Raw genomic sequence first — 25169 nt, forward strand, 5'->3', positions numbered from 1 at the left:
GAATAAAAAAAAAAAAAAAAAGTCTATTAATTATGCCAGAAATAATATAAACAAAGTAAAGAAGACATTAAATAATCAAATACGACATAAATTGATTCAGTTATTTTGGATTAATTCCTGTATTTATTTACTTTATTTATTTAAATATAATAATTTATGTTTATATTTCATTTGATTTATATGAAATGTATTTATATTTATATATTGTTTTCACTTGAACCACCTGATATTTAAGTCCCGAAACAAATCTATATATGTATGTCTCCTTTATCATGCCAGTAAGGGGGCTGTCACGCAAAATGGCATGTGGTCTTTTTTTTTAATACCACAAATTGATTGACAGAGAAAATAACATTTTTAAAACATTTCTATTAAAAATACATATAAAAAAGGTAAATTTAATAGAAACGTAAATACATTTTGTAATTACTATAAATGTAAACAATAAATTATGTTGCATTTTATCAATACATTTTTTAGTTATGAAGTCTTTTATTTTTTATTTTTGACAGCTCACATCCCCCATAAACAAGCGTAGATAGTCTTAAATTAATTAATCACCGTTTGAAAAATTCAACACTTTCATGCCAAGAATTATGAAGAATGTTTAGCTTGTGTTGTTTCCAGAATATATGTATTCTTAGGAAACCTCCTCAACCAATAACAACACTGATGACAGAAGTGGTTTCCTGGGAAACATGTCATGAGTTGGCAACTATTCTGGTAAAAAAAAACAACAAGGTCCATAAAATAATATCTGAGTCCTTTGCCCACGTGGCTCTGCACTGAAATGTCCCTGCTGTATGACAGCAACATGTAGAAATCAGTGTTTACTTTTTAAAAAACCTGTAAATGTCAGTATGACAAGGCACTGTGACACAGCACTCAGAACCAGCACACTATCAGGGCTGTAGCTGAAGAACATGAAGGTGTGTGCATTAAGACAGCAGCTGAAAATTATTAATAAAAAACAAAAAAGCGTACTATTTTAAAAAAAGTTTATTTTATTTTTTAAGAGCAAACTTAAGACTCATCTTTTTAATTTGGCTTTTACTTGAACCATTTTTGGACATTTTTCTGCTCATTCATCTCAGTGTTACAACATCTTCTCTTTTATTTATTTATTTATTTGCTATTATTTATTAGTCTATTTTTTTACACATATATATATATATATATATATTTTTTTTTTTTTTTATCATGCTCTACTTCTTAATTACTTATCAGGGTTCATAAAATAATGTCCTTTGCCCACGTGGCTCTGCACTGAAATGTCCCTGCTGTATGACAGCAACATGTAGAAATCAGTGTTTAGTTTTTAAAAAACCTGTAAATGTCAGTATGACAAGGCACTGTGACAGCACTCAGAACCAGCACCATCAGGGCTGTAGCTGAAGAACATGAAGGTATGTGCATTAAGACAGAGATCACGACCTGTGCTTTTGTCTGCATACATCTGCAGAGCAGCCACTGTAGCAGCAAAACACCCTGAGACTCGGACAGCCTTTGTCCCTGCGCCTCATTCAAAACAGATGTGGCCGATCAGCATCCACTCAACATGTGCTGCTGCTGCATTTCACTCATCTATGCGGCGTATTTGGTGCATATGAGGATATAGGCAATGCATAGCATGCAACCACTGGTGATTAGTAATTAGGCACTGTTTTAGCCCTGGAAACAAGCAGCTTGGGTGTATAAATCGGAGGGTCTGAGCATGCCTGGGGCGGGAGGCGGTGGTGAGGGGGGTCTAGGTGGGGGGCAGGGTCCCTTCGAGCCCCACGGACTGCAGAAATAGAACACAAAGGAGTTTAATCCATGCATTCATAACAAAGGACCCTGACTCGACATCACCAAGGATTCCCAGGAGCAGGGAAGGGCAGGGACGTGCCTGCCGGAGAGGAGAGCCCCCCGACGGGGACAGATAGGCAAACACACCGCGGGAACATAAGCTGACATAGTGGAGGTGCTGCCACACACACTGATGCTATCACGTGGAGGGTCTAATTACCAGCTGTTTAGAGCAAACCGAGCTAAAACAATGTTCGTCTTGAGGTTATTTGACCGGTAGAAGACATTAGTGTGACAGTTCTCTGACGCTTCGTGTTTGGACAAAAGCACCGCAGGTTCACTCACAAACACACTCCGCTCTGCAGCAGCGTGCATAGCAACAAAGTAACTCCGACACAAGCCAATAGTGTCTCACTGACCAGGCGGCGGGAAACACTCACACACACCTGAAGCATACTAACCTTTAAAAACTCCAGTGGTGTCCGTCGGGGTTTCGCGTCCACCGTGGAGGTAGTTAGGAGCAACTTTTCCACCTATTTCAGTGTCGGCTGCTCCGGCTTCAGTCCGCTGCAGACCTCCAGTCAGCCGCTCTGTTCGCAATCCCCCGCCTCTCTCTCTGCCGCCGTCAGGCTCGCTGCGGCAACACGACACGTTTCCGGTCACTACCTTCAAAGTAAAGGCTTTAGGTGATCCTTTCCTGTCATTTTATGTATTAATTTACTTATGATCCTTCCTACTTTTTTAAGTTTACTGGCAGACTAAAAATAACCTGAATTTACTGTGATTTAAAAAAAAAAATATATATATATATATATATTATTCATTTATTTCTGTCTGTTGATACATATATATTGGAGCATGTGTCTGTTCTATATACAATTGTTTGTATGTACAACCTTTTTTAATAAAGTTCATTAAATTTAAAAAGAAAAAAAGCTAAAGCCCACACACACACACACACACACACACACACACACACACAAGACCTTAGTTGAGGAAGCTGGCTTGCATGTTTTGTCATTTTTTGTCATTCACAAAAAAGTGTACTACTTTTAAATGTATTTCTTTTTAATTGTGTTAGGTCTAAAATGTCTCTCAATGCATATCCAAACATCATAACCAAGTCTAATTTACAGACAGTATATCTTTACAGTATTCTGTGCACTGCAGTCTCCATTAATTAATGCTGGCTGGATAAACTCGCTGAAAAATCAAATTTGCTTTAAAAAGGAGTGCTATCCCCCATTTACATATGCTTGTACATATGTAAGTGCCAATACAACTTTTTCAGTCCTGATACAGATACTGATACCAATATCCAAACCAATACCAATAAAGATACCAATACCTGGGCTTCGGGTGCCAGAAAATTCTGAAAACTGATGGGATACCGTCCTTTCGTTAATAAGCGGTATGCCTCATTGAAGTGACTGGGATCATTCTTTTATGTGTACAGCAATATCAGGCTTGACTTAACAATACTTTACTCATTTTGTAAAGCAAAATGTAACAAATAAATACATAGATATGCATTAAGGGTTTTTTGTGTTTTGTTGAAATAATGAGAAATAATTAGCCTAATAATAATTGTAATAGTAATTTAGAATTTAATTAAATAGATCAGCCCCATTGTCACCGATATTCAGTACTATTTGAATCAGTATCAGCCTGATATGCTATATCAATATCGATGCATCCCTACACAAATGGCAATTAAAATAAGAGTCTTAAAATGTAATCATTATACATTTAAAGCTTCAACAGTGCAGGTAAATAAGTTACCTAAGTCTGTCATCCAGTATAATAAATGGTGCTTAAATACATTATTAAGATTTTGTCTCCATGTGTGATCAAATGTTGCTATTGTTAAAACGTTTCCATCGTGAACAGGTAGCCTAGTCTAGGTTATCTAATTTTGGCAGTAGTTTGTTTTATTTTGAAAGTCAAATTGGCTAAAATCCGGTTCTAGTGAGTATGTTATCTCTCAGCTTGACGCAGTTGTGGTCTTTAACCCAGCAGACGCTGGTCTGTCGCTCCCACCCCGCCCGCCTGTCAGCGCTGATAGACGGCGTCCAGATCCCCGCGGCCGTCCTGCCCCCTCCAGGTTAGACACTTGCTCCCCAACCTAGGGTCCGCGGACACTCAGGGGTCTTTGGTGGAGTTCTGGGGTATCCCTGTTAGATCTGGAACAATTGAAATTACACCAAGTCCCTAAAATTACTGCATTCTTACTGCTACCTATAACAGCCTATTTCAAAGAGCTTACAGGTTTTACCCTCATAGTTAAGTCATTGGTTCTCATTATTTGATGTGATTTTAATTGTGCTAGTCTTTTAACTCTATGGAGTCTTGGGCTTTATTAATTTCTAAATCCTTTTAATCCTGCCTGTATACACCACTTAAAAATGTTTAAATGCCATGTTGTTATATATTTTTTTCAGCACAACCTCGCCTATATGACCTAATAATATATATTTTTTTTATTCTGACTTACTGGATCAACATTTTGAACCAAAAAGAAACAAAGAAAAACCAACATAAATGTGATCTTGTCATCCAATTCCGGTTTTTATTCTAGTGTGACTCTATTTGTGTCTTGTGTGTTAAGCATAACAATTTTGGTCATTTTGTGTATTTTTTAGTAATTTTGTGTATTTTTTTTTGTAATTTTGTGTCTTTTTTGGTCATTTTGTGTCTTTTTTGGTCATTTTGTGTCTTTTTTTGTCCTTTAGTCCAACATCAAATGTGATTTTGAATCTTTTTTTTACTTTCAAAACACTATCCTGCTCAATAAAGAATTTCAAATGTTGCAAATGTGAACAAAGGTTGCAAATATAACATATAAGAGGGTTACATCCAGTTCTATTATTTTATACAAAATATATTTGAGCTTTAGAGGTAAATTTACAGTAGGGCTCCACGCTGTTTTGTTTTTTAGTCTGGATACTTTAAATGTGTAGGATAAACATATAAAGATGCTCTCCTGTCCCCAGCTGAGCTCCCAGCAGGGAGTTTCACCATCCAAGCAGCATCATGAATGATTTAGTGCTTAGATGATCCAGGAACACAGCAAGTCTTCAATGGAGAATGCTCACAATATAGAGGGACTGAAATTAGCCTCAGGAAATAGAAGCCCAAGTTTACATTAGTTCAGAATTATGTATGAACGTCTGCACTGTAATTTAATCACATCACTTCTCATTGTGTATTAGCATATTTATGTAAAAGCACACCCTGTTGGTGTAAGGAGGGAAGTGACAGACAAAATAGAACAAACACAAAACAGTATAATTAGTAGTTTCAAGGCTTTCTACTTGTATTTAAAAACATTCAATTAGTGCCTACTGTAGAAAATAAAACTTGTGTTTGGCATGCAGTGTTTCTTTAGAAAACACATTAGACAAAATGGTGAAGCTTCAGTCTAGGGCTGGGCGATATTTTTAAATGTGATATGGAATTAGACCATATCGCATATATCGATATAGTTCAATTTTTTTTACTTTCTTTATACATAAATGCTGCCCTTACTAGGGTTTGTCATATTTAGTTATTTTGTAATGTTTGTTATTCTTTTCTCATATAAATATATTTATTTCAGAAATAGGTTGGCCTCTTTTATTTCATAGGCAATTTATTTAGGCTTTCATTTAAGATATATTTTTACTTAAACGTGCACTTTATGGAGTTTTGATTTTTTTTTTTTTTTAAAGGTACTCCTTTTGTTATACAGTATTTATGTCCCCCAAAAAAGTTTCAATAAAACTACTTGTGACGTGTCATGATTGACTTTGACTGAACATTTGCTCTCACTTTGGGATAAAAATATTGGGATATATATTGTATATCGATATTCAGCGTAAATATATCGGGATATGACTTTTGGTCCATATCGCCCAGCCCTACTTCACACACATCTTCGACCTGGAAGCACATATCTATACACCCAAAATTAGTATCAATAATTAAATATTGAAATTCAGTGAAATATGGTCAAAATCTTCCCCTTTGTTTCCTGAGTTATGGAGTTGAAAAATGGCCAGCAAAATGTTTTTGCAGAACATTAGGATGTCACAGTGAAGTTGACTGTTTGGATATCAATGCCATCACTTTATTATTTAGCTTTGTAGAGATTTGTGTGAAATGTCTTGAGTCATGGCCAAAAACATATATTGTGAGGTGACAATGACCCTGACCTTTGACCATCAAATTCTAATCCGTTCATCCTTGAGTCCAAATGGATTTTTTGGGCAAATTTGCAGAAATTCCACCAGAGCGTTGCTATGATATCACCAAAATTAGAATTGGACAGACGTGAGGTCAAAGAGACCTTGACCACAAAAACTGAATCAGTTCATCTTTGAGTCCAAATGGACGTTTGTCCCAACTTTTTATAAGTTCCCTCGTGGCATTCCTGAGATATCACTCCTCCAACTATGGCCGTGTCCAGTGTGGAGACATAAACAACTGCTGACTCACTCTATTCTAATCCTCTTATGGTAATAAAGGCAAATCAATGATTGGCAATGAGGTTTCCATTTTTAATTTATTATCTCTAGAGAAAGATTTGGATTTCAGGTCCAAGTCAACAGAAAACAGGCTGCAGTACTTTAGCGTTAGTGTTTGTTTCGTCCATGTACAGTGCTGTCATAACCTGGACAAACTGCACAGGCACTCGCACAAATGTTTCAATGACTTCTCAACATTAAGTCATAAATAATACTTCCAGTTATACATTCATTTTATGAAGGTGAATACCATAATAAGCACTTGAAAAGGTTCATTTCAGCAAAACATTTACAGACAAAAACAATAGATTCATTCAGATGTTTTGAGATCACTTTTTCTTTAGAAGCTTTAAAGCTGCTGTAGTTTTCTGTAAAAGGCAAAAAAAAGCCCAAAATTAAAAATTCAGCATTGCTCCTGCAGCCCTCTTTAGCCCCTCCCAGCAGATGAGCACAGGCGCATCAAACAGTACGAGGACTAGTCATCCAGTCCTCAGTCCCACTATTGTGATCACACTGCTGTTATAAAGCAGCAATTCTACGAGTTTTCTTTGAAAATGTGGGCCTGTAAAGGGCTCAGCCAATAGAAACTCCCCTCTCTTTGATCTGACATGTGATTGGCCAAAGTCTCCCATCATGGGGTAGATTTTCTAAAGCCTGAAACCAACCAGGCAACCAGAGTTGCCAAAGTCTATTTTTTTCTCAGACCACTTGAAAAAACACAATGACATTTTTACCCCAAATGACGCAGAAAGACGTAGTCTGACCAAGAGGATGCCTGTGCTATTGAGCGCTACAGAGAAAGTACCAATCATCCACCCTCTTACTGTAATAAATTCAGTCCGGATACATTAGCTAAGTCGAACACAGAACATAATGAATGTTTTACCAAACAAAGTCAACATAAGTGAACTTATGCCTGCAGCTATCAGGCATAAATTACACTCGTATCCACCCACTCTCTGTGCTCTTCCTGCCCTGAGCCGAAAGACAAGAGTGCTGCTCCAGAGTCAAATCCTCTGTAGGAAGCTGAGGAGAGTGTGGCTTTTAAAGATAGTTTTCATGCACTTAGTAAGAACAGTGATGTAAACCCAGTCAGACAAAAAGCCAGAGGATGCATACACTTGCTCTACAGGTGTACGGAAGTGAGATGTTCCGATAAATACTGTCTCTCTGCTCTTACTCATCCAGCTGAAGAGTCATTTTGAACCATAAATATGTGGATGGGTACACCTTTGGATGGTTAAGACCAGCCTGGCCATTAGGGGGTCAAAGGGTACAGGCGACCCCGGCCCAAAGCGAGGGGGAGCCCATGCAAAGGTCTAAATTAAATGAAATGAGATCGAGTACAATAGGTTTTGGGGATGGAATTTAAATTTAGTTGATGTTAGGCCAGAAACCAGACCTGACCAGTTTACCAAATTTAACCACTAGGTGTCTAGCTTAACCCAGCAGCCATTCCCCAGTGGAATATAATGAGACAGAATGAAAGTTGAGCATCTCCAGTCCCCCAGCCCCCCTTTACTGATTTCCTTCATTTTGCCTAGATTAATGAGTAACCCTGTTAACTGCTGACTTTCAGCTGATAGTGTCTGGGGTTGACAACTATTGAAAACAGGAGGAGAAATATATTTCTCATAAAAATTACAAAGAAGAGCTTGTTAGCCCTTTTAAATGTTAAAGTAAAACACTGTTTTTAACAGTTTTTGTAATTACGATAACCTCAAGTTGCAATTTAGCAGGGTTACTCGTTAATTTGTAGCACAGGTCATGGCTCGGCAGCAAATTGTTAAACACTTGTGGCTCCATTAGTCTGTTTGTAAATAAACATAATATCATCTTAATGACGTTGTCATATTACATAATGTCCATGTATTCCAGAGATCATGTCTCACTCTGCAGAGCATGGGCTATGTAGGGTGCCATCGTTCTCTCCCAAAAATAAAACTACAATGAAAAATGCTAAAAACAATCACCAGACACATTGGCAGCTGTATACCTCGGTGTTAAAACACTATACACAAGTTGGATTTAGCGCAGTGACACCGTCGGCACAGGTTGCTGATGTAAGCAATTTTTTAAATTCTCAAGACTGTATCATAATGGCCAATGTTAGCCATACTGACTGATAATACTGACAATACAAGTTATATCTATTTACAGGATACATTAATGTTACAATTTAAACACATTTAAAGTTGTCATATGGTACCCTACATCCCACAGTAATTGAAAAAAGTTCCAACTGTGCCATTTTCATTTTAACAGCTTGCGCAGAGCACACTGTACTTTGTACAGAGAGGCAATGGTTAAATTTCTGGCCCAAAAAACAACAAAAGCCGTGTTACCTTTAGGGGGAAGAGTGGCCACCGGGAAAGTCTCAGGCCACGCCCTCTCAAATGTCCACTCAATCTGCGTATCTCAGCTACAAAAAGGCCCCCAGAGGGATTTAGAGACTCCGGAGAGTGTCCGGTGCTTGTTGTAAACAAACAAAGATCGCTAAGTGAACACCTCCTGCTGCAGCAGCACATACACACTGTACTGCTACAGAGCTAACTGTTAGCCTATTAGCAATTTGCACACTGGACGCTAAGGGGTTAAGATCCCCTTTGGCTCCAGCTGCAGCTGGGAGAGACTGCTGCAGGAGGACTGTGCCGCTTCGACTCGCTCTTACTTTTCTTAACATGCCGCCACCCAGCAGCTTGTTAAGAAGAGTAAGAACGAGTCTCCAAAAGTCTCTAATAACACCAGAAAAAGTTGCTGGATTTGTCGCCAGTCGCTTTTTTGAAAAATAGTCGCTTAGGGGGTCTGAAAAGTAGCTAAATATAGCAACAAAGTCGCTAAGTTGGCAACACTGCTTCGCCGGCTTAAACAGATATGACAGACGACGGATAAAACACACAGTTGCAGGCTTGGTTTTAAAGCTAGAGCAAAGATACTAGTATTACATGAAACTACACGACCCAATTGGTACTAGCCATGTTATGTTACCCTGTCAGGAAGGGTGGTGTTAGAGCTAAGGGTGGGTGGTTTGTAATGTTGAAGTGTGTGTGTGGATGAGGGGCCAGAATGAAAAAATGTTGTCCCCCTGTCTGTAATTCCAAATGGCTGGCCTGGATGAAACAGATTATTACAATTATTTTCACATAACAATGACAGATAGGCAGAGGAGTGTCAAAAACCATTGTGCTAAAACCAAAGGAATCCTCTGAAAAGTATTAAAAGCAAAGCACAGAGAACCAGGTATGACAGTAGTTTCAACGAAGCAACTTGTTGCATTACGTGTTGATTTTGCAAGGCACTAATGTGTTTTCTTTTTAGAGCCAGAGGTTTGAAGGACTGCACAGTGCATGCCATAAATATATACACAATATACACACTTTGATGTTTGAAGAATGCTGCAGTTGTTCCATGTAAAAGTTCAATTTTTTGACTGAAAACTTCTCTGGGTGTGGAGCTTTGGCTGGTAGTTCGGGTGACTGTGTTCCTTAGTAGCTGTCAGGGAAACCAGAAGAGAAAATAATGGGAAAAGAAACTCATCTTTTTGGATAAGGATAAGGAATACATACAAATAAAAAACCTCAGGATGTTTTCTTCCGACAAATCATAAATAAATGTGTATTTTCTCTCACCCTCCTTCCTCGATGCTCTCAGGCATGATGAGGTTGGACCTGTTGAGGAGGCCTGGGATAAGAGAGGCTCCCGGCAGCTGGCCTGGTCTGATGGGTTTGGCTGGGTCACACACAGAGAGATGACATGGGTCACATACAGAAAGCAGGTTGAGACCTCCACAAATTGGTCCAGTAATGACAGAAAATGCTGCAGTCAGCAGCCACTTCACGTAGAAACTACACAGGGCCACTTCAAACCATCTATATATGTTCACTCAAGTGTTGTTTTTTCCACTGACAGGCTGGAAACATTATAGAAAGATGAAGATGTCTTGCTTTAAAATCTCAAGTGACGTAATATGTTGCCAGTAGACAAGGAGTCCTATGGGCTGAAATATGTGCCACCAGAAACTGAATTTGAATTATTTATATTTGAATTTGAATTGCTTAACTTGAATAATTGCATTAAAAAACTGAATTTGAATCACACAATTTGAATTTGTATTGTTCAATTTGAATCATTGCATTGAAAAACTGATTCTGAATTATAATTTGAAATTGAATTTATTAGTTTGGAACTCAACATTCAGTTCTCGCAATGCAAATTCAGTTCGCAAAATTCAATTTCAATTTTCTGCGACGAACATCCGGGTAGTTGAGGCAGAGCAATCGAGCGCAGATACACAGAGCGCCTCTTCAGCCAATCAGCATTTCTGTTTTTTTTGTAACATTTGTTGCCACCCGGTTGCCATAGCGCCTCTTCGGCCAATCAACACCTCCGTTTTTTTTTTTGGTAAGATTTGTTGCCACCCGGTTGCTATAGCGCATAGTTTTCTGCGCTCAATTGCTCTGCCTCAACTACCCGGATGTTCATCGCAGAAAATTGAAATTGAATTTTGCGGACTGAATTTGAATCGTGAGAACTGAATATTCAGTTCCAATTCAGTCCAGTTCAGGTCCTAATGAATTCAATTTCAAATTACAATTCAGATTCAGTTTTCCAATGCGATGATTCAAATTGAACAATACAAATTCAAATTATGTGATTCAAATTCAGTTTTTAATGCAATTATTCAAGTGAAGCAATTCAAATTAAAATATAAATAAGTCAAATTCAGTTTCTGGTGGCACATAGAGTCCTGTAAAGAGTTTGTTGTATTGGTATTTAAAAGCAATGGTTCATGTTTGAGCATTTCAAAATGCAGTTTAACATATGTGTGTGTGTGTGTGTGTGTGTGTCCACCTACCTATCTGTGCTGAGCCTCTCCTGCCCATGTTTTTGGGTTTGGCAGTGTCTTTGATGCGCTCCATCTCCTCCTGGTGGCGCTTTCGGTCGCGGGCTGCATTCTCTTTGGCCTCCTTCAGAGCCGTCTCCAGGCCTTTGACCCGCTCGGCGGTGGCCAGCAGGCGCTTCTCCATTTTAGGCAGTTCAGCGCGAAGATCGCCGTTGTCTCGTAGCAGCTACACAGGACGAAACGGATAACACAACAAGTGAGAAGAGGGGGACGAGCACAGAGAACTTGCAGCATTTAGAGACGAAATCTGGTTAAAATCACTCCTATGATTAGCTCAGGGACGAAGCACTGTGGTAACTGTGTGTTTGTACATATTTTTACCTGCTTGTGAGCTTTGCTGAGCTGCTCAAGGTTGTTCTCCAGGAAGGAGATCTTCTGTTTCTGTGCAGCACAGTTCTCGTCTGAGTTCGCCTGAGCATTCTGATCAAGCACAACACACACTTCGGTCAACAGGCAGTGGCAACTTACTCATCCCTCACACCAGATCCAAAGAAGGGGAAGCAGCTTCTAGTATTTATGCCCCGCGAAAGTGGAACACCCTGCCTGACACAGTTAAACTTGCCACATCAGTAGCCATTTTTAAAAACAGATTAAAAACCTATCTTTTCTCTACAGCATTTGGTTGAATTGTGTGCATGTGTGGTTGTGGGAGTGGGTGCACATGTGTGAGTAAGTAAGTGTATATGTGGTGAATATGGAATAGCTTGTCTACCTGCACTCTTCAATTAATTTGTAATCGATTTTTGTTTGATTTTTCTGTGTTTTTTGTTGTTTTTTTTGTTTTTTTGTTTTTTTTAACTGTAATTATGTGTATACATTGTGAAGCACATTGAGTCTGCCTTGTGCATGAAATGCGCTCTATAAATAAAGTTGAATTGAATTGAATTGAATTCTTATCAGGACACTGATTACACTCCATGTCCGACCTGCATCCATTCATCTGTTTACAACTCATTTGTTATGCAATCAGTTCTTCTCAGCCACTCTACAAATAAGTGTGTAACCCAAACAGCTGATTTCAAAGCATCCATTTTTTTTTAGCTAAATGAGATGATGAGCAGCAGATTTTTGGATGGGCATATTTTCTGTCCTCCAGGAAAGCTTGCTTTGTTTGTCTCATCAAGCCTCAGCCTGCGGCCTGGAGATGAGCGCCACGCCGAGAGCCTGGCTCCCTAATTTACAGCTGCTACCTTTGAAGAATCAGATGGCCTACTTATTGCAGACACTTTCTGTTGTGTTCCCTGGGTTCATTAAAATTTCATCATGGTGCAAATTAAATGGGGTGCAGCCGCTGCATGCGCAAAGTGTGTCTCATTCCAGGTAAATGTCGCAGTCGGGGCAACAAGAGCTCATGTGATATTACACAAGATAGATTAGAATCACACACCGAACCAGAATGATAATGTAGCATGAGAACAGGAGGGTGATTGTCATGAAGCCAGTCTAAGTTCTGTCTGTGAAGATTATAAGGACATACTTTATTAAACTAAATATATTTCACTTGTATATGAATGAACAATATAGCCATAATGAGGCACAATTCATTGTTTTTTGTTAAAATTATATTTTCTATATTTTTAAACATATTTTTGATTCACAAATTCATTACAGTCATGCGTCCAGATAAAAATGTCATGGTTTCCCCACACTTATATATATATATATATATACAATGAATATTTAATAAACTTTATAAAAATAAATACACATTTGTTTAAAAATGTATAATTTAACATAATATAATCAAACATAATGGGTTTTTAACAATGTATAAAGAACAAAATCTGAATAAAAAATGATGAGGAAATAGAATCGTTTGTATCAAAATATGTGTATATTTTAATAAAATACATTTTGGTGATATCAGCTACCTTTGAGCATATTTAAGTGCTTGCCAAAGAAAAAAAACAAGAAAAAAAAACGTTTCTTTTTTATTTTATTTAAAAATGTGTTACGGTAATGAATTTCGATGCTCACAGTGTCTCTTAAAATATCAGAAAATACCTTAAAATTATTTAAATAGATTATAAATTCATATTAAACAGTGACTTTAGATTGTATATGTTATAAAGCGTCAAAGAAAAAATATATATTCAATGCTCTTGGATTTTTGCTATGAGCTGTATCATGTTTATGAGAATCACCCAGGAGGAGATGCACATACCTTTTTGACTCGACTGGACAAGTCTTGGACAAAAAGCCTCCTGAGGTTGTGGAGTGTCTGCAGCTCTCTGCCCTGTGTAAGGAAACCCAGTTCAGAGAAAAAAAACCATAACATAACATAACATAACATAACATAATATAACATATCGGAGACACAATATAGAGCAAGAAGCTCAAAATGTAATATAGCCATGAGATTAGTATGATATTGCTTGACATTTTAGAGAAAGAAAATAGTTACTGATATAGTGTTTCCCAGGGAAATCGAGCCAATACGACTAATTCACAAACAGATTGCAACATATTTTTCCAAAAATTCATTAGTTATTTTTAGTCTTTAAAAAGATTTTCTGAAGCTATTTTACCATCCATAATTCACTTGAGCTTGAGCCAATCAACAGCACAAACAGTCAATATTTTTCAGTTTTTTAGTTGCTATATTATGTCAGTTTTCCAGTCTAAACTGGACACTGTTTTTGGATTGAGGTGTTGGAGTTAATTGTCAAAGCTAACTAATTAAATACAGATTTAAATGGACATGGCAAATGTAATTTAGCCATGAGATTAGTATGATATTGCTTGACATTTTAGAGAAAGAAAATAGTCACTGATACAGTTTTTCCCAGGGAAATCGAGCCAATACGGCCAATTCACAAACAGATTGCAACATATTTTTCCAAAAATTAATAATTAGTCTTTAAAAAGCTTTTCGGAAACTATTTTACCATCCATAATTCACTTGAGCTTGAGCCAATCAACAGCTCAAACACTCACTCTTACTATATTATGTCAGTTTTCCCATCTAAATTGGTTGGAGTTAATTGTCAAAGCAAACTAATTAAATACAGATATAAATGGACATGTCAATAACTGACCACAGTCTCCTCCAGTCCCTTCAGGTCCTGTTTGGCCTGCTCCCGCCGGTCCTGCAACACCCTGCAGAGAGTTAAATGGATGTTACTTGGTGTTTGTAGTATAATGGATAAAAATGCCCACCAACTATACATAGAGGCTTTACGTGAGCTCTTGCAGCTGGCGGCTCTTCTCCTGGTCGGCAGCTTTAAGCTTCTCGTGCTCCAACCTCAACCTCTCCTGCTCCAGCATGATCTTCTGGTTCAGACTGCAGATATATGGATGACAGTATCAGCATGGATCTATCGGTCACATTCAGACAGAGAAGTGTTTGGTGATGTTGTGTCTTACTCCTGTATCTCTGTCATTTGCTTGTCCTTGTTGTCCAGCTCGTCTCTCAGGTTGCTGATCTGTTTCTGATGGGTCTCTCTGTGAAGCTGGATCTGTTTCTCCACAGTCTCCTAAAGACACACAAGCATACAGCTTTAGACACAACTTCTAGTTGCTTATGCTACCTATACATCAGAAGACTTTGAAAAGATTTGGAAAAGACTCCTGGAAAACTATCAGCTCACACCTGCTCACATCTAAAGACAAGTGTTTAGAGTTTTTAGTCTCACACTGAGATTTTAGACAGACTGTTAGCTGTTTTTTTCCTTTTTTTTTTAAATCCTTTTTTATAATTAGACTGTTATGCTTTTAACCTGTAGCATTTTTAGATTTCCTGTAATGTAAAGTGCATTACAAATAAAAAATGTATTGACTGTGAATCATGCAGGGTCACTATTTACAAGACTACAACTACATTCTTTTAGCATTTTTTTCCCATCATGTTCTTAGTAAAAACTTTCAAATGGAGGAGAAGCAGCTTTTGGCTCCAGCTGCTCTAGTGTGTGCAGTGGTTTGTGTTGAAACAAAAAAAAAGAATAAAAAGAAGAGAAGACTCCACAAAATGCCCCCTCACAAAAGGTTATTCTGTTTTTCTGACATGAAAAGTTGACTATTTTACAATAAAAATAGATATGGAAGGATAAGAAATAATAAAGGAAATGAACATTTAGAAATGAATTCATGATATTTATGTCCTATTTAATTATAATGTGTTTAATTGAATAATTATATGTATCAGCTCTATCAACTTTCATTTAGTTAATCATACATCGATTATTTATAATTTATTTATGTAGGCTATATATTTATTTATACATTTTAACTTGGTCTCCTTACTGTTCTCTTTACTAAGAAACAGCGGCACTAAAAATCTAAATATATGACATCACTATATTTTTATTGAGGCATTATTGTGATGTTCCTTTTTCCTGTGGAAGTGGTTTTACTGGCTGGTCTGGAACCGGGGACCTTTCCCCCCCTCATCTATTGGTTGGTGATTGTGTTACGTCACTGAGACTTGAAAAAGACTGATATGAAACAGAGCAGATTACTACCTTAAACTTCACCATGGAGATGATGGGAGCGCTGTGACTCCAGTAAAACTCCTAGATTTACTAAAGACTTTCGGTTTTTAGTCTGGGACTGTGGAAATCTTTTGGTGTAAGCCCAGCATTAGTGATACAGTACCTTGACTTCATTGGCAGACTGGATCTCGCTGTCCTTCTCCATGGTGTTGACTCTCTCTGGAAGGACACAAACTGATAAGGTATAGCTATCATTGTGTGAATGCTGCTACAGCTGCTGCAACATTTAATGCTTCTAACGAGGGAAAAGCAATTCTGAATAATATTTGAGCCTTGATCAACCATTAGAGTAAAGTCATTTTACAGTCAAAGAACACACTTGCTTAGATTTATCTGCAGAAAAGTGAAATGAAGATTTATGTTTTTGTTAAATCAGTGTAAAGATGTCAATATCTGCAGTTATGCCCACAAGTGTTTACATTTTTACAACCTCTGCTTTCAACCTCTCTTGGCCTCTCCTCTCGGCTCTGTGTAAACAGCTTGCAGTTCAGTTCAAGTTTCATACAATTTTTGTCTCGTGACAAAATTCTGTGGCCATTGTTGGCCAAAATAAGAGAAAAAAATTGTCAGAATCCAGCCACAAACCTTATTTTGAATGAAAATAAAATAGCCTACTAAGTCTAAATTAGTCTACCAACATGATTAATTGGTCAAAATGAGCATTTATTAATATGATTTTGGAGTTTGGAATCGAAAGCTTGTTAACATTTATGTTCACAACACTACGCGTACATGTACAAAATGTATTGTGTTTTACAGGATTTGGTAAATACAAACAGTTTACTTGAGTAGAATGTAGAATAAAGCATAATTTTGATTAATTAGATTTGTTCCTTTCTCCTGAATACAATGTGCCCTATTTGATTCATTTAAGTAAAGACCATAAAAATCTAACTATATATATATAAATTATTTATTTTACAGTTTCTGACTATGAAAAAAATGTTGCAATTTTGGCCGAACAAACTTTTCAAACCCGTTAGTGGGTTGCAGGGTCTGTGTTTAATCAATATTACCAATATTAGTAGTAATAGTAGCTACCTGGATTTACCTTGTCAGTGACTATTTTCACTGAAAACATCCACAAAATGCCAGACAGAATGACACTGATTATAATAATTAAAAATCATAATTTCAACAAATAATTGAATATTTCTCACAGCTTATGATAGATGCTTGGAAGAAAAAATATGGATCATGAGAGTGACTTTCTGCAGCTAACTTGGTGAAATACAGACATCTGAACAGGTCTGGTTCTGAAACCAAAGTGCACCTTGGGGATTTTTTGAGCTCAGTCCACCAAAAAAATTCCAAAATGATATCACAACCTTAAAATGTGCTTTGAAGAAGACCATTGGAGGGTTAATGCTGGGTTTGTTATATAACAGCACAGTGGGTTCGGCTCACCCTGGGCTTTGATCCTGACTATTTCCTCATTGAGAGTGTCCACCGTTTCCTCCAGCTGTCTTTTCTTCTGCTCCACATTCTGGAGGTTTTCTGTCAGGGACTTGATTTTAGCTTCATGCTGGACACCAACAGGAAGATAAAAATCATTTACGAAGTGTCACACATGATTAAAACTCACACAAACTCAACAGAAACTTAGAACAAAGACATGCAAAACCCCATTGTTCTGCTGCTGTTTGATTGATAACAACATGATCTGCCATTTTAATTAACCGCCACATTTGTCACTATGGTGACAGTATCCATGATGGCAGAGGCAGTAGTAGTAAGCAGCGGTTACCTGGGAGACACGGAGCTGGCAGCCAATAAGCTCCATCTCCGTCTCATCCATCTTCTGGGTGCTCTCGGCCTGGAAGCTCTCTAGTACTTTGCTGCGCTTCACCATCATCTTCACCTCTGACTTCATCTTACTGATGTAGAGACGGGCCATTGTGAACTCTTCATCGATCATACCACTGCTCTCTTGTTGCTGGGAAGTCAGAAAATATGGTCATCAGGCCTTAGATGATTTGTTGTTTTGTACATTTCTATCAAGATTAACCAAATACACTGAAAGAAAACCCAAGCTGACACGGGGAGAACATGCAAACTCATCACAGAAGAGCCACAAGTCAGATTTTAACCTGCAACCCTCTTGCTGTGAGGTGAAAGTGCTAACCACCACCACTGTATCAAATTTTATTTGTATCGTATCGTATAGCTTGAGCAGTAAGGTTAAATAAATCCCACTTGGATCTTCAGTTCTGTGAGGCAATAGCCATTTAGAAAAAACTAGTGGAATAGTATGTTTCTACAAGAGATACTTGACCTAACCCTTCTGGTGAGGCATAGAGTTTAAAATAGAATCTAAAAACCCTACAGCTGGGAATACAGTAGAAACATGTACAAAATGAAACTGTAGTTGAACACAGCTCTGCATTCAAGTGTCACTACACCACAGCAGATGGGTTTACTATTAGATCAAAGGAGACACTACAGTTGCACAATCGTACTTCATTCAATTACAACATCAATTGATTTTGATAGTTGATTGACAGTGACTTTGTGGACAACAACATGTCCAGTGTAACATATTGTTTAGTGTTGTATATAGTGTGCAGTGTAGTAGATATGTTTTGCAGTGTAGTATACTTATTTTGCAGTATAGTGTGCAGTGTAATAGATATAGTGTGCAGCATAGTGTGCAGTGTAGTAGACAGTGTGCAGTATAGTATGCAGTGTAGTAGACATAGTGTGTAGTGTAGTGTGCAGTGTAGTAGACCTAGTGTGCAGTGTAGCAGCGTAGTGTGCAGTGTAGAAGATATAATATGCAGTGTAGTGTGCAGCATAGTGTGCAGCGTAGTGTGCAGTGTAGTGTGCAGTGTAGTAGATATAGTGTGCAGCGTAGTGTGAAGTGTAGTAGACATAGTGTGCAGTGTAGTAGACATAGTGTGCAGTGTTGTGTGCAGTGTAGTAGACATATTGTGCAGCATAGTGTGCAGTGTAGTAGACATAGTGTGCAGTGTTTTGTGCAGTGTAGTAGACATAGTGTGCAGTGTAGTAGACAGTGTGCAGTTTAGTGTGCAGTGTAGTAGACATAGTGTGCAGTGTTGTGTGCAGTGTAGTAGACATAGTGTGCAGTGTAGTGTGCAGTGTAGTAGACATAGTGTGCAGCGTAGTGTGCATTGTAGTAGACCTAGTGTGCAGTGTAGTGTGCAGTGTAGTAGACATAGTGTGCAGTGTTGTGTGCAGTGTAGTAGACCTAGTGTGCAGTGTAGTACAGTGCGCAGTTTAGTGTGCAGTTTAGTATGCAGTGTAGTGGACATAGTGTGCAGTGTAGCGTGCAGTGTAGTAGACATAGTGTGCAGCGTAGTGTGCAGTGGAGTAGACATAGTGTGCAGTGTAGTAGACAGTGTGCTGTTTAGTGTGCAGTGTAGTAGACATAGTGTGCAGTGTAGTAGACATAGTGTGCAGCGTAGTGTGCAGTGTAGTAGACCTAGTGTGCAGTGTAGCAAACATAGTGTGCAGTGTAGTGTGCAGCGTAGTGTGCAGTGTAGTAGACATAGTGTGCATTGTAGTGTGCAGTGTAGTAGACATAGTGTGCATTGTAGTGTGCAGTGTAGTAGACATAGTGCGCAGTGTAGTGTTCAGCATAGTGTGCAGTGTAGAAGACATAGTGTGCAGTGTAGTGTGCAGTGTAATAGACATAGCGTGCAGTGTAGAAGACATAGTGTGAAGTGTAACAGACATAGTGTGCAGTGTAGTAGACATATTTTGCAGTCTAGTGTACATAGTTTGCAGCATAGAATACATCGTGAAAAATTCAAAACATCACCTGGTTTCTGTGTCTTTTTTGTGGTAATAAATTGAATTTTTTGGCTCTGGCATAATATTGAACAAAGGCACCATCAGACAACTGTAGAGGGCCATTTTCTACAATGTCTGACATTGTTAAACTGAATCAATGTACTAAATAACCTAAACTACAAATTAAATTACAATAAGTGTTTGTTGCAGTTCTACATAAATCCATCCCTAATCAGAGCAACTATTGACTGGATTGAGAAGGAGCAGACCAAAGGGCATAAGATTATACATTAGAGGAACACGGTGCAGACAAAGGCAATAACTTAAAACATGTGATCGAAATGGCACGTGTAATGCAGGCAGTGGATGTTTCAGCTACTTTGGTAATCAGAAAAGATTAGCATTCCATTGTTCTCTGCCAACATGTAAAATCATTCTTAGGTTCTAGCATATTTCTGAATATGAAACAGTGCATCATCACCACAGCTGGTAACCTTAATGTTGTTGCTTCCCACGGCGATGCCTATCTCAGCCAGGTCTTTGAGTAATGATGACATCATCTCAGTGACCTTCTTCTTCTGGTGGTTGGTCATCTCCTTTAGCTTCTGGAGTTCAGAGTCAATGGAGGCCAAGGAGCTCTGGTGGTGGACAACAACATAGATAAATACACACATAACAAGGTGATCAGTGCTATGATTTCCAGTGGATTATGTTTTTTTTTTTTTTTTTAAGTACCGATTTCTCATTCAGCTCCTCGCTGAGAGCCTCAAACTCTCTTGCTTTGTCCTCAACTTCCTGACTCTTCTGGTCGTAGTTGAGAGCCAGTTCCTCCAGGGCCTGCAGCACCTCCTTCACCTCCTCCTTGGAGGCTTCGTTCTCTGACAGCAGCCGGTTCAGTTCTGTCTGCAGGGTGTCATGATCACGCCGGGAGGAGGCCAAGAGCTACGGGTGAGGATAGGGAGTGAAGATAAGACATTGATGCTCAGCCTAGGAAGGGAGGGGAGTGACAAGGGAGTAAAGTTCATAACAGGATGTACAAAATACATTTCTGTACAGCTAAAAAACCCCTCTGTGTTCAATGTGTAAGGCTCCGCTGTTGCTTTCTAAGGCTGAGTTACAGTCTGACCTCTCCTGCAGGGCTACTAATGGACTGCTATCAGCTGTCAGACTGGGTTTGTGCTAACAAGAACGGCTGGAGGGTTGAGATGCAGTTGGTAAGGGAGGGGAAGGGAGAGGGAGGGGGGAGCTGTGTCACCTCCTCCTGGTCCAACATCTGTTGATTCAGTGTCTCCAGTGATTCAGACAGCTGGTTGATCTCCTCGTCCTAGAGGAGAGCAAGGATGGTGGAGAGGAGAGAGGAAAAGGGAAGGATAATACATCACTCATTTATTTCCATTACAATCACCCACAGGCAATACTGAACAGCAGCCAATTACGCCATCTGCTGACCAACATAAATACTGCACATAAAGATAGATAGATATTATACTATTATTTATTCATCCTCGAAGGGAAATTCGGTTGTCACAGCAGTCCAGTATTTAGGTACAATAAAATATTGAGGTAGAATAAATAAAAACAACAATATAAAAAAAACACAGAATAGAACAAGGACACCTAAGAAGTTATAAAGAAGATAAGTAAGTAGGTAAGGAACAGTGGCAAGATGATGGTAATTGTACTGATGATGTGATGGTAATAATGCTATTGTGACTAGACAGTATGTAATAATGGTACAGTATATAATATATAATAATAATAATAATAATATGATAAAATAGTATATAATAATAATAATAAAAACAAGGCCAGTATAATAATAATAGTAGTAGTATATCACAGTATATAGTAATAATAGTAATGGCAGCAACAGTATATGTATATAATAATAATAATAATAATAATAATAGTAGTTGTAGTAGTAGTAGTAGTAGTAATAATAATAATAATACTAATAATAACATAGAAATGTGTCATATATTTAGCCTGTACAGGGTATACATACATACATACATACATGCATACATGCATACATACATACCATAATATATAATATGTAAACAATATATATATATATATATATATATATATATATATATATGCACATGATATAATATGATACATTGTACCGGCATTATATATGCATATAAATACTTGACTATACAAGATATACTTACAATAGATAATATACTAAGAGTATAAGAATGTGTAAATAAGTAGAATGAGCAAAAGGACAAGAATATTGTATAAATATGATATATAATATCAATACGATTAATACACATATCATATATGATGCAAAGTATATGTTCCAGTATTTGGAGTGAAAAAGGACCATGTTTGTTTAATGCTAGCAATATAAGAAGCATATACGTTTCAACTTAGAAATATGGACTTCCCATCCCAATTCATTATGTGTGATTCATTTATGTTTCAACCACAGGTTAAGGTATTCAAGATGCTAATCACAAACTGTTCAAATGTATATATCATTTGACTTAACACCAGTGCCTTTATGTGAGGCACTGTTTAAGAAAGGCTTTGATACAGGCAGGTTAAATGAATAAGAATGGTTTTGTTAGTTATATGATTCAGATGTAAGTGTAGAGGAATCCCACTTTATATGTAGTTGCTCAATTTATATCAAAATATAGGGCAACAGTTTTATTTGATTTTAGAAATGTCTATATCAATTCTTATTCTAATACATTTTGACCTTTGTACTTTGTACAACGCTCTGGAGTTATTGGAGATGTTTGGATTCATTAATGACACATTTGTTCAGTCATATTCAATATTTCAGGTGCCCTGTTATGTTAATGTATGATGCATTATTTTACTTGACATTGATGAATGGTCTAATTCTAAAAGACGCTCACATTTTCAGGTGGTCTCAGTGTGATTAGTTGTTCCCACCTGAGATCAATAACATTTTCCAGAGTTGATCACTGAAACCAGGCTGCAGGCAGGAACACTGCAGTGTGTCAGTACTAGGGTTGCACATCTCTCTTTGATAAACGATTCGATTCGCATCTAGATACACAAGTTACAATACGATTCAAAAACGATATTCTTTTATTACAAACCAATTCATTTCGAATCGAAACAGTGTAAGAACGATAAGATTTTATTTGATTCTACACTTATATTTTATTTATCTTCTGATTCACCATGGAGTTAAAAATCTGTTTTATTGTGGCTCTGAACAACAAAAAGACCACAAACATCTTTCTACATATATAATAATGTAAAGAAAAATCGTTCCAGAAGCTTTTTTCTTCTCATGATCTGTTATTTCCCCCATTCAGATTTATTATGGATACTATTAAAGTTAAAAAAACAAAAAACAGTAGAGAGTCTGTCTGTCAGCAAGAAACACTTTTACATTGTTTGTCATTTCCATTCAGTCCCAGTTCTGGGATATTAAATAATGAATTTATCACCAGGATAGTCTTTATACAGACGCAAATAATAGGCTAATAAAAAAATAATATAATATAAAGGCATTCCCGTGTCACAGGAATTATTATTAGTGCATGTCTCCAGCTGTTAAAGTGACTGACAGCTGATCCAGCTGTGATCTGCTGCCGCCGTCATTAGAAACTAACGTCGCTTCACGTGACGCTTCGGAGGAAATAAAGGACGTCTCATGTCTCTAAAAACGTTTCGCAAGTGAACAGCGCAGTGAGGGAAGCGAGATGCAAAATAAGAGACTTGGGAGAGACCGAAGAGACCCATGCACTGCAAAAAAGTGTTGTCTAAAAACAAGATAAAAACACAAAATCTGAGGGAAATGACATATAATTTCACTTGACAAGATTTCTTAAATTCCATCCATCCATCCATTTTCCTCCGCTTATCCGGGGCCGGGTCGCGGGGGCAGCAGGATAAGCAGGGCAGTCCAGACGTCCCTCTCCCCAGCCACAACGTCCAGCTCCTCCTGGGGGACCCCGAGGCGTTCCCAGACCAGGAGAGAGATATAATCCCTCCACCGTGTTCTGGGTCTTCCCCGGGGCCTCCTACCAGTTGGACGTGCCCGGAACACCTCTAACGGGAGGCGCCCGGGAGGATCCTTACCAGATGCCCAAACCACCTCAGCTGGCTCCTTTCGACGTGAAGGAGCAGCGGCTCTACTCTGAGCTCCCTCCAGAGGTCTGAGCTCCTCACCCTATCTCTAAGGCTGAGCCCAGCCACCCTACAGAGGAAACTCATTTCAGCCGCTTGTACCCACGATCTCGTTCTTTCTGTCACTACCAAAAGCTCATGACCATAGGTGAGGGTTGGAACATACATGGACCGGTAAATCTAGAGCTTTGCCTTCAGGCTCAGCTCCTTCTTCACCACGACGGTCCGGTACAACGCCCACATCACTGCCGACGCCGCTCCAAATTAAGAATGTTAAATCTAGAAATAAGCATGTTGAACGCTTAGAATAAGTGAGTAAGTAAGTAATAAGTGAATAAATGATCTCTTAAAACAAGATAAATGATCTAACACTTCTAAATCTAAAGTCAAGAAAGAAAGAGTTAATTTCTTATTTTAAGAGTACACATGCTTATTTCTAGATTTAATAATCTTAATTTAAGAATTTTTTTCAAGTGAAATTATCTGTCATTTCCCTCAGATTTAGTGTTTTTACCTTGTTTTCAGACACACCTTTTTTTGCGGTGTGGAATTGCGTGAGAACCGTTTCGTGAGCAGCTTCAGCTCTCGCATGGTTTAAGAGACGCTGACGCAAACTGTAAGTGTGTGAAGTCTCCAACCGATTCCAAGTCTGGCGATACCCGATCCATGACTCTACAACCGATTCATCTAGGACTTCATGGCTGATTTGTATGGATTGGGTCCATACAATGGAGGAGGCTGCTACCGACGCAGCCGTATCTCACTTGTTAAACTGAATATCCGGTTTCATCGGTTTATCGTTCACAACCCTGGTCAGTACACTGCTACAAGCTTGGTGTGTGTGCAAAACAAGCATGTGCAGAAAGACATTTTAAGAGATTGTATGAAGGAGTTAACCATTCCTACACATCTTTCCTCACCTTGTCATCCATCTCTTTGTAAAGCTTGGCCATTTCTGCCCCACACTTCTCCTTATCCGCAAATGTGAGTTGGACTCCAGGGAGCTGGACTCCAGGGAGGGTGCTGAGGGCAGGTGTGGGTGCTGTCTTATCATTGTTGAGCACACTGTCCAGGGCCTGGACCTTCTCTTTGTCAAACTGATCCTCCACTGGCACACTCTCTCCTGCAGGGGGCAGAGGACAAGGGACATCAGCTCCTGACTCTCTGTGTCTCTGATGTGTCACTCCCTCAGTCACACTCTTTGTATTTAATTATGGAAACTGAACCTCAGCTCCTATAATAAGTCCATAATAAACAGAGTAGCCAAAATAGATACACTTAGAGACACTTCTTCCCCCTGGCAATCAGACTGCTGAGTGCCAAATGACCTGCTTCTGCTATGAGTGCAATATTTCATGTATATACCTCTTCTATATTCAATAATGTCACTTGAAGTGCAATATTCCAATTCACTGCTGCTATTCTGCTTGGTGCAATAGTTCATGTGCATATCAAATTTATATCCCACAGTGTCACTTTATAGCTGTCAGCCATTGTCAGCCACTTTACAGTTTTCTCACTTGTATTGTGTCTCTACACTACAGGCAACAGTTTGGAAGCAAAATCAAATTTATACAAAAAAGATCATAGTTTCATTGCTATACT

General features: G+C 38.3%; 2 protein-coding genes across 5 annotated transcripts in view; both read right to left on the reverse strand.

Moving 5' to 3' along the window:
• Nucleotides 1-2389, reverse strand: part of arhgap12b (Rho GTPase activating protein 12b) — an 88116-nt gene extending 85727 nt beyond the window's left edge. For all 4 annotated transcript variants that reach the window (XM_059326869.1, XM_059326868.1, XM_059326867.1 and 1 more), the window contains exon 1: nt 2250-2389. The gene's annotated coding sequence lies outside the window, so the exon portion shown is untranslated. The remainder of the gene's footprint in view (nt 1-2249) is intronic.
• The window catches only part of LOC131962452 (kinesin-1 heavy chain-like), a 38436-nt gene continuing 14913 nt past the window's right edge, over nt 1647-25169 (reverse strand). The window contains exons 12-27 of the mRNA XM_059327453.1: nt 24485-24687; nt 20695-20763; nt 20175-20381; nt 19934-20077; nt 17434-17622; nt 17094-17211; nt 15790-15845; nt 14563-14672; nt 14378-14479; nt 14235-14295; nt 13361-13432; nt 11518-11616; nt 11149-11362; nt 9923-10022; nt 2250-2422; nt 1647-1783 (exon numbers count right to left, since the gene is read on the reverse strand). Of these exons, the coding sequence (XP_059183436.1) occupies nt 1647-1783; nt 2250-2422; nt 9923-10022; nt 11149-11362; nt 11518-11616; nt 13361-13432; nt 14235-14295; nt 14378-14479; nt 14563-14672; nt 15790-15845; nt 17094-17211; nt 17434-17622; nt 19934-20077; nt 20175-20381; nt 20695-20763; nt 24485-24687 (2054 nt within the window). The remainder of the gene's footprint in view (nt 1784-2249; nt 2423-9922; nt 10023-11148; nt 11363-11517; nt 11617-13360; nt 13433-14234; nt 14296-14377; nt 14480-14562; nt 14673-15789; nt 15846-17093; nt 17212-17433; nt 17623-19933; nt 20078-20174; nt 20382-20694; nt 20764-24484; nt 24688-25169) is intronic.

Source organism: Centropristis striata, chromosome 23, assembly GCF_030273125.1.
Source record: "Centropristis striata isolate RG_2023a ecotype Rhode Island chromosome 23, C.striata_1.0, whole genome shotgun sequence".
NCBI lineage: Eukaryota > Metazoa > Chordata > Actinopteri > Perciformes > Serranidae > Centropristis > Centropristis striata.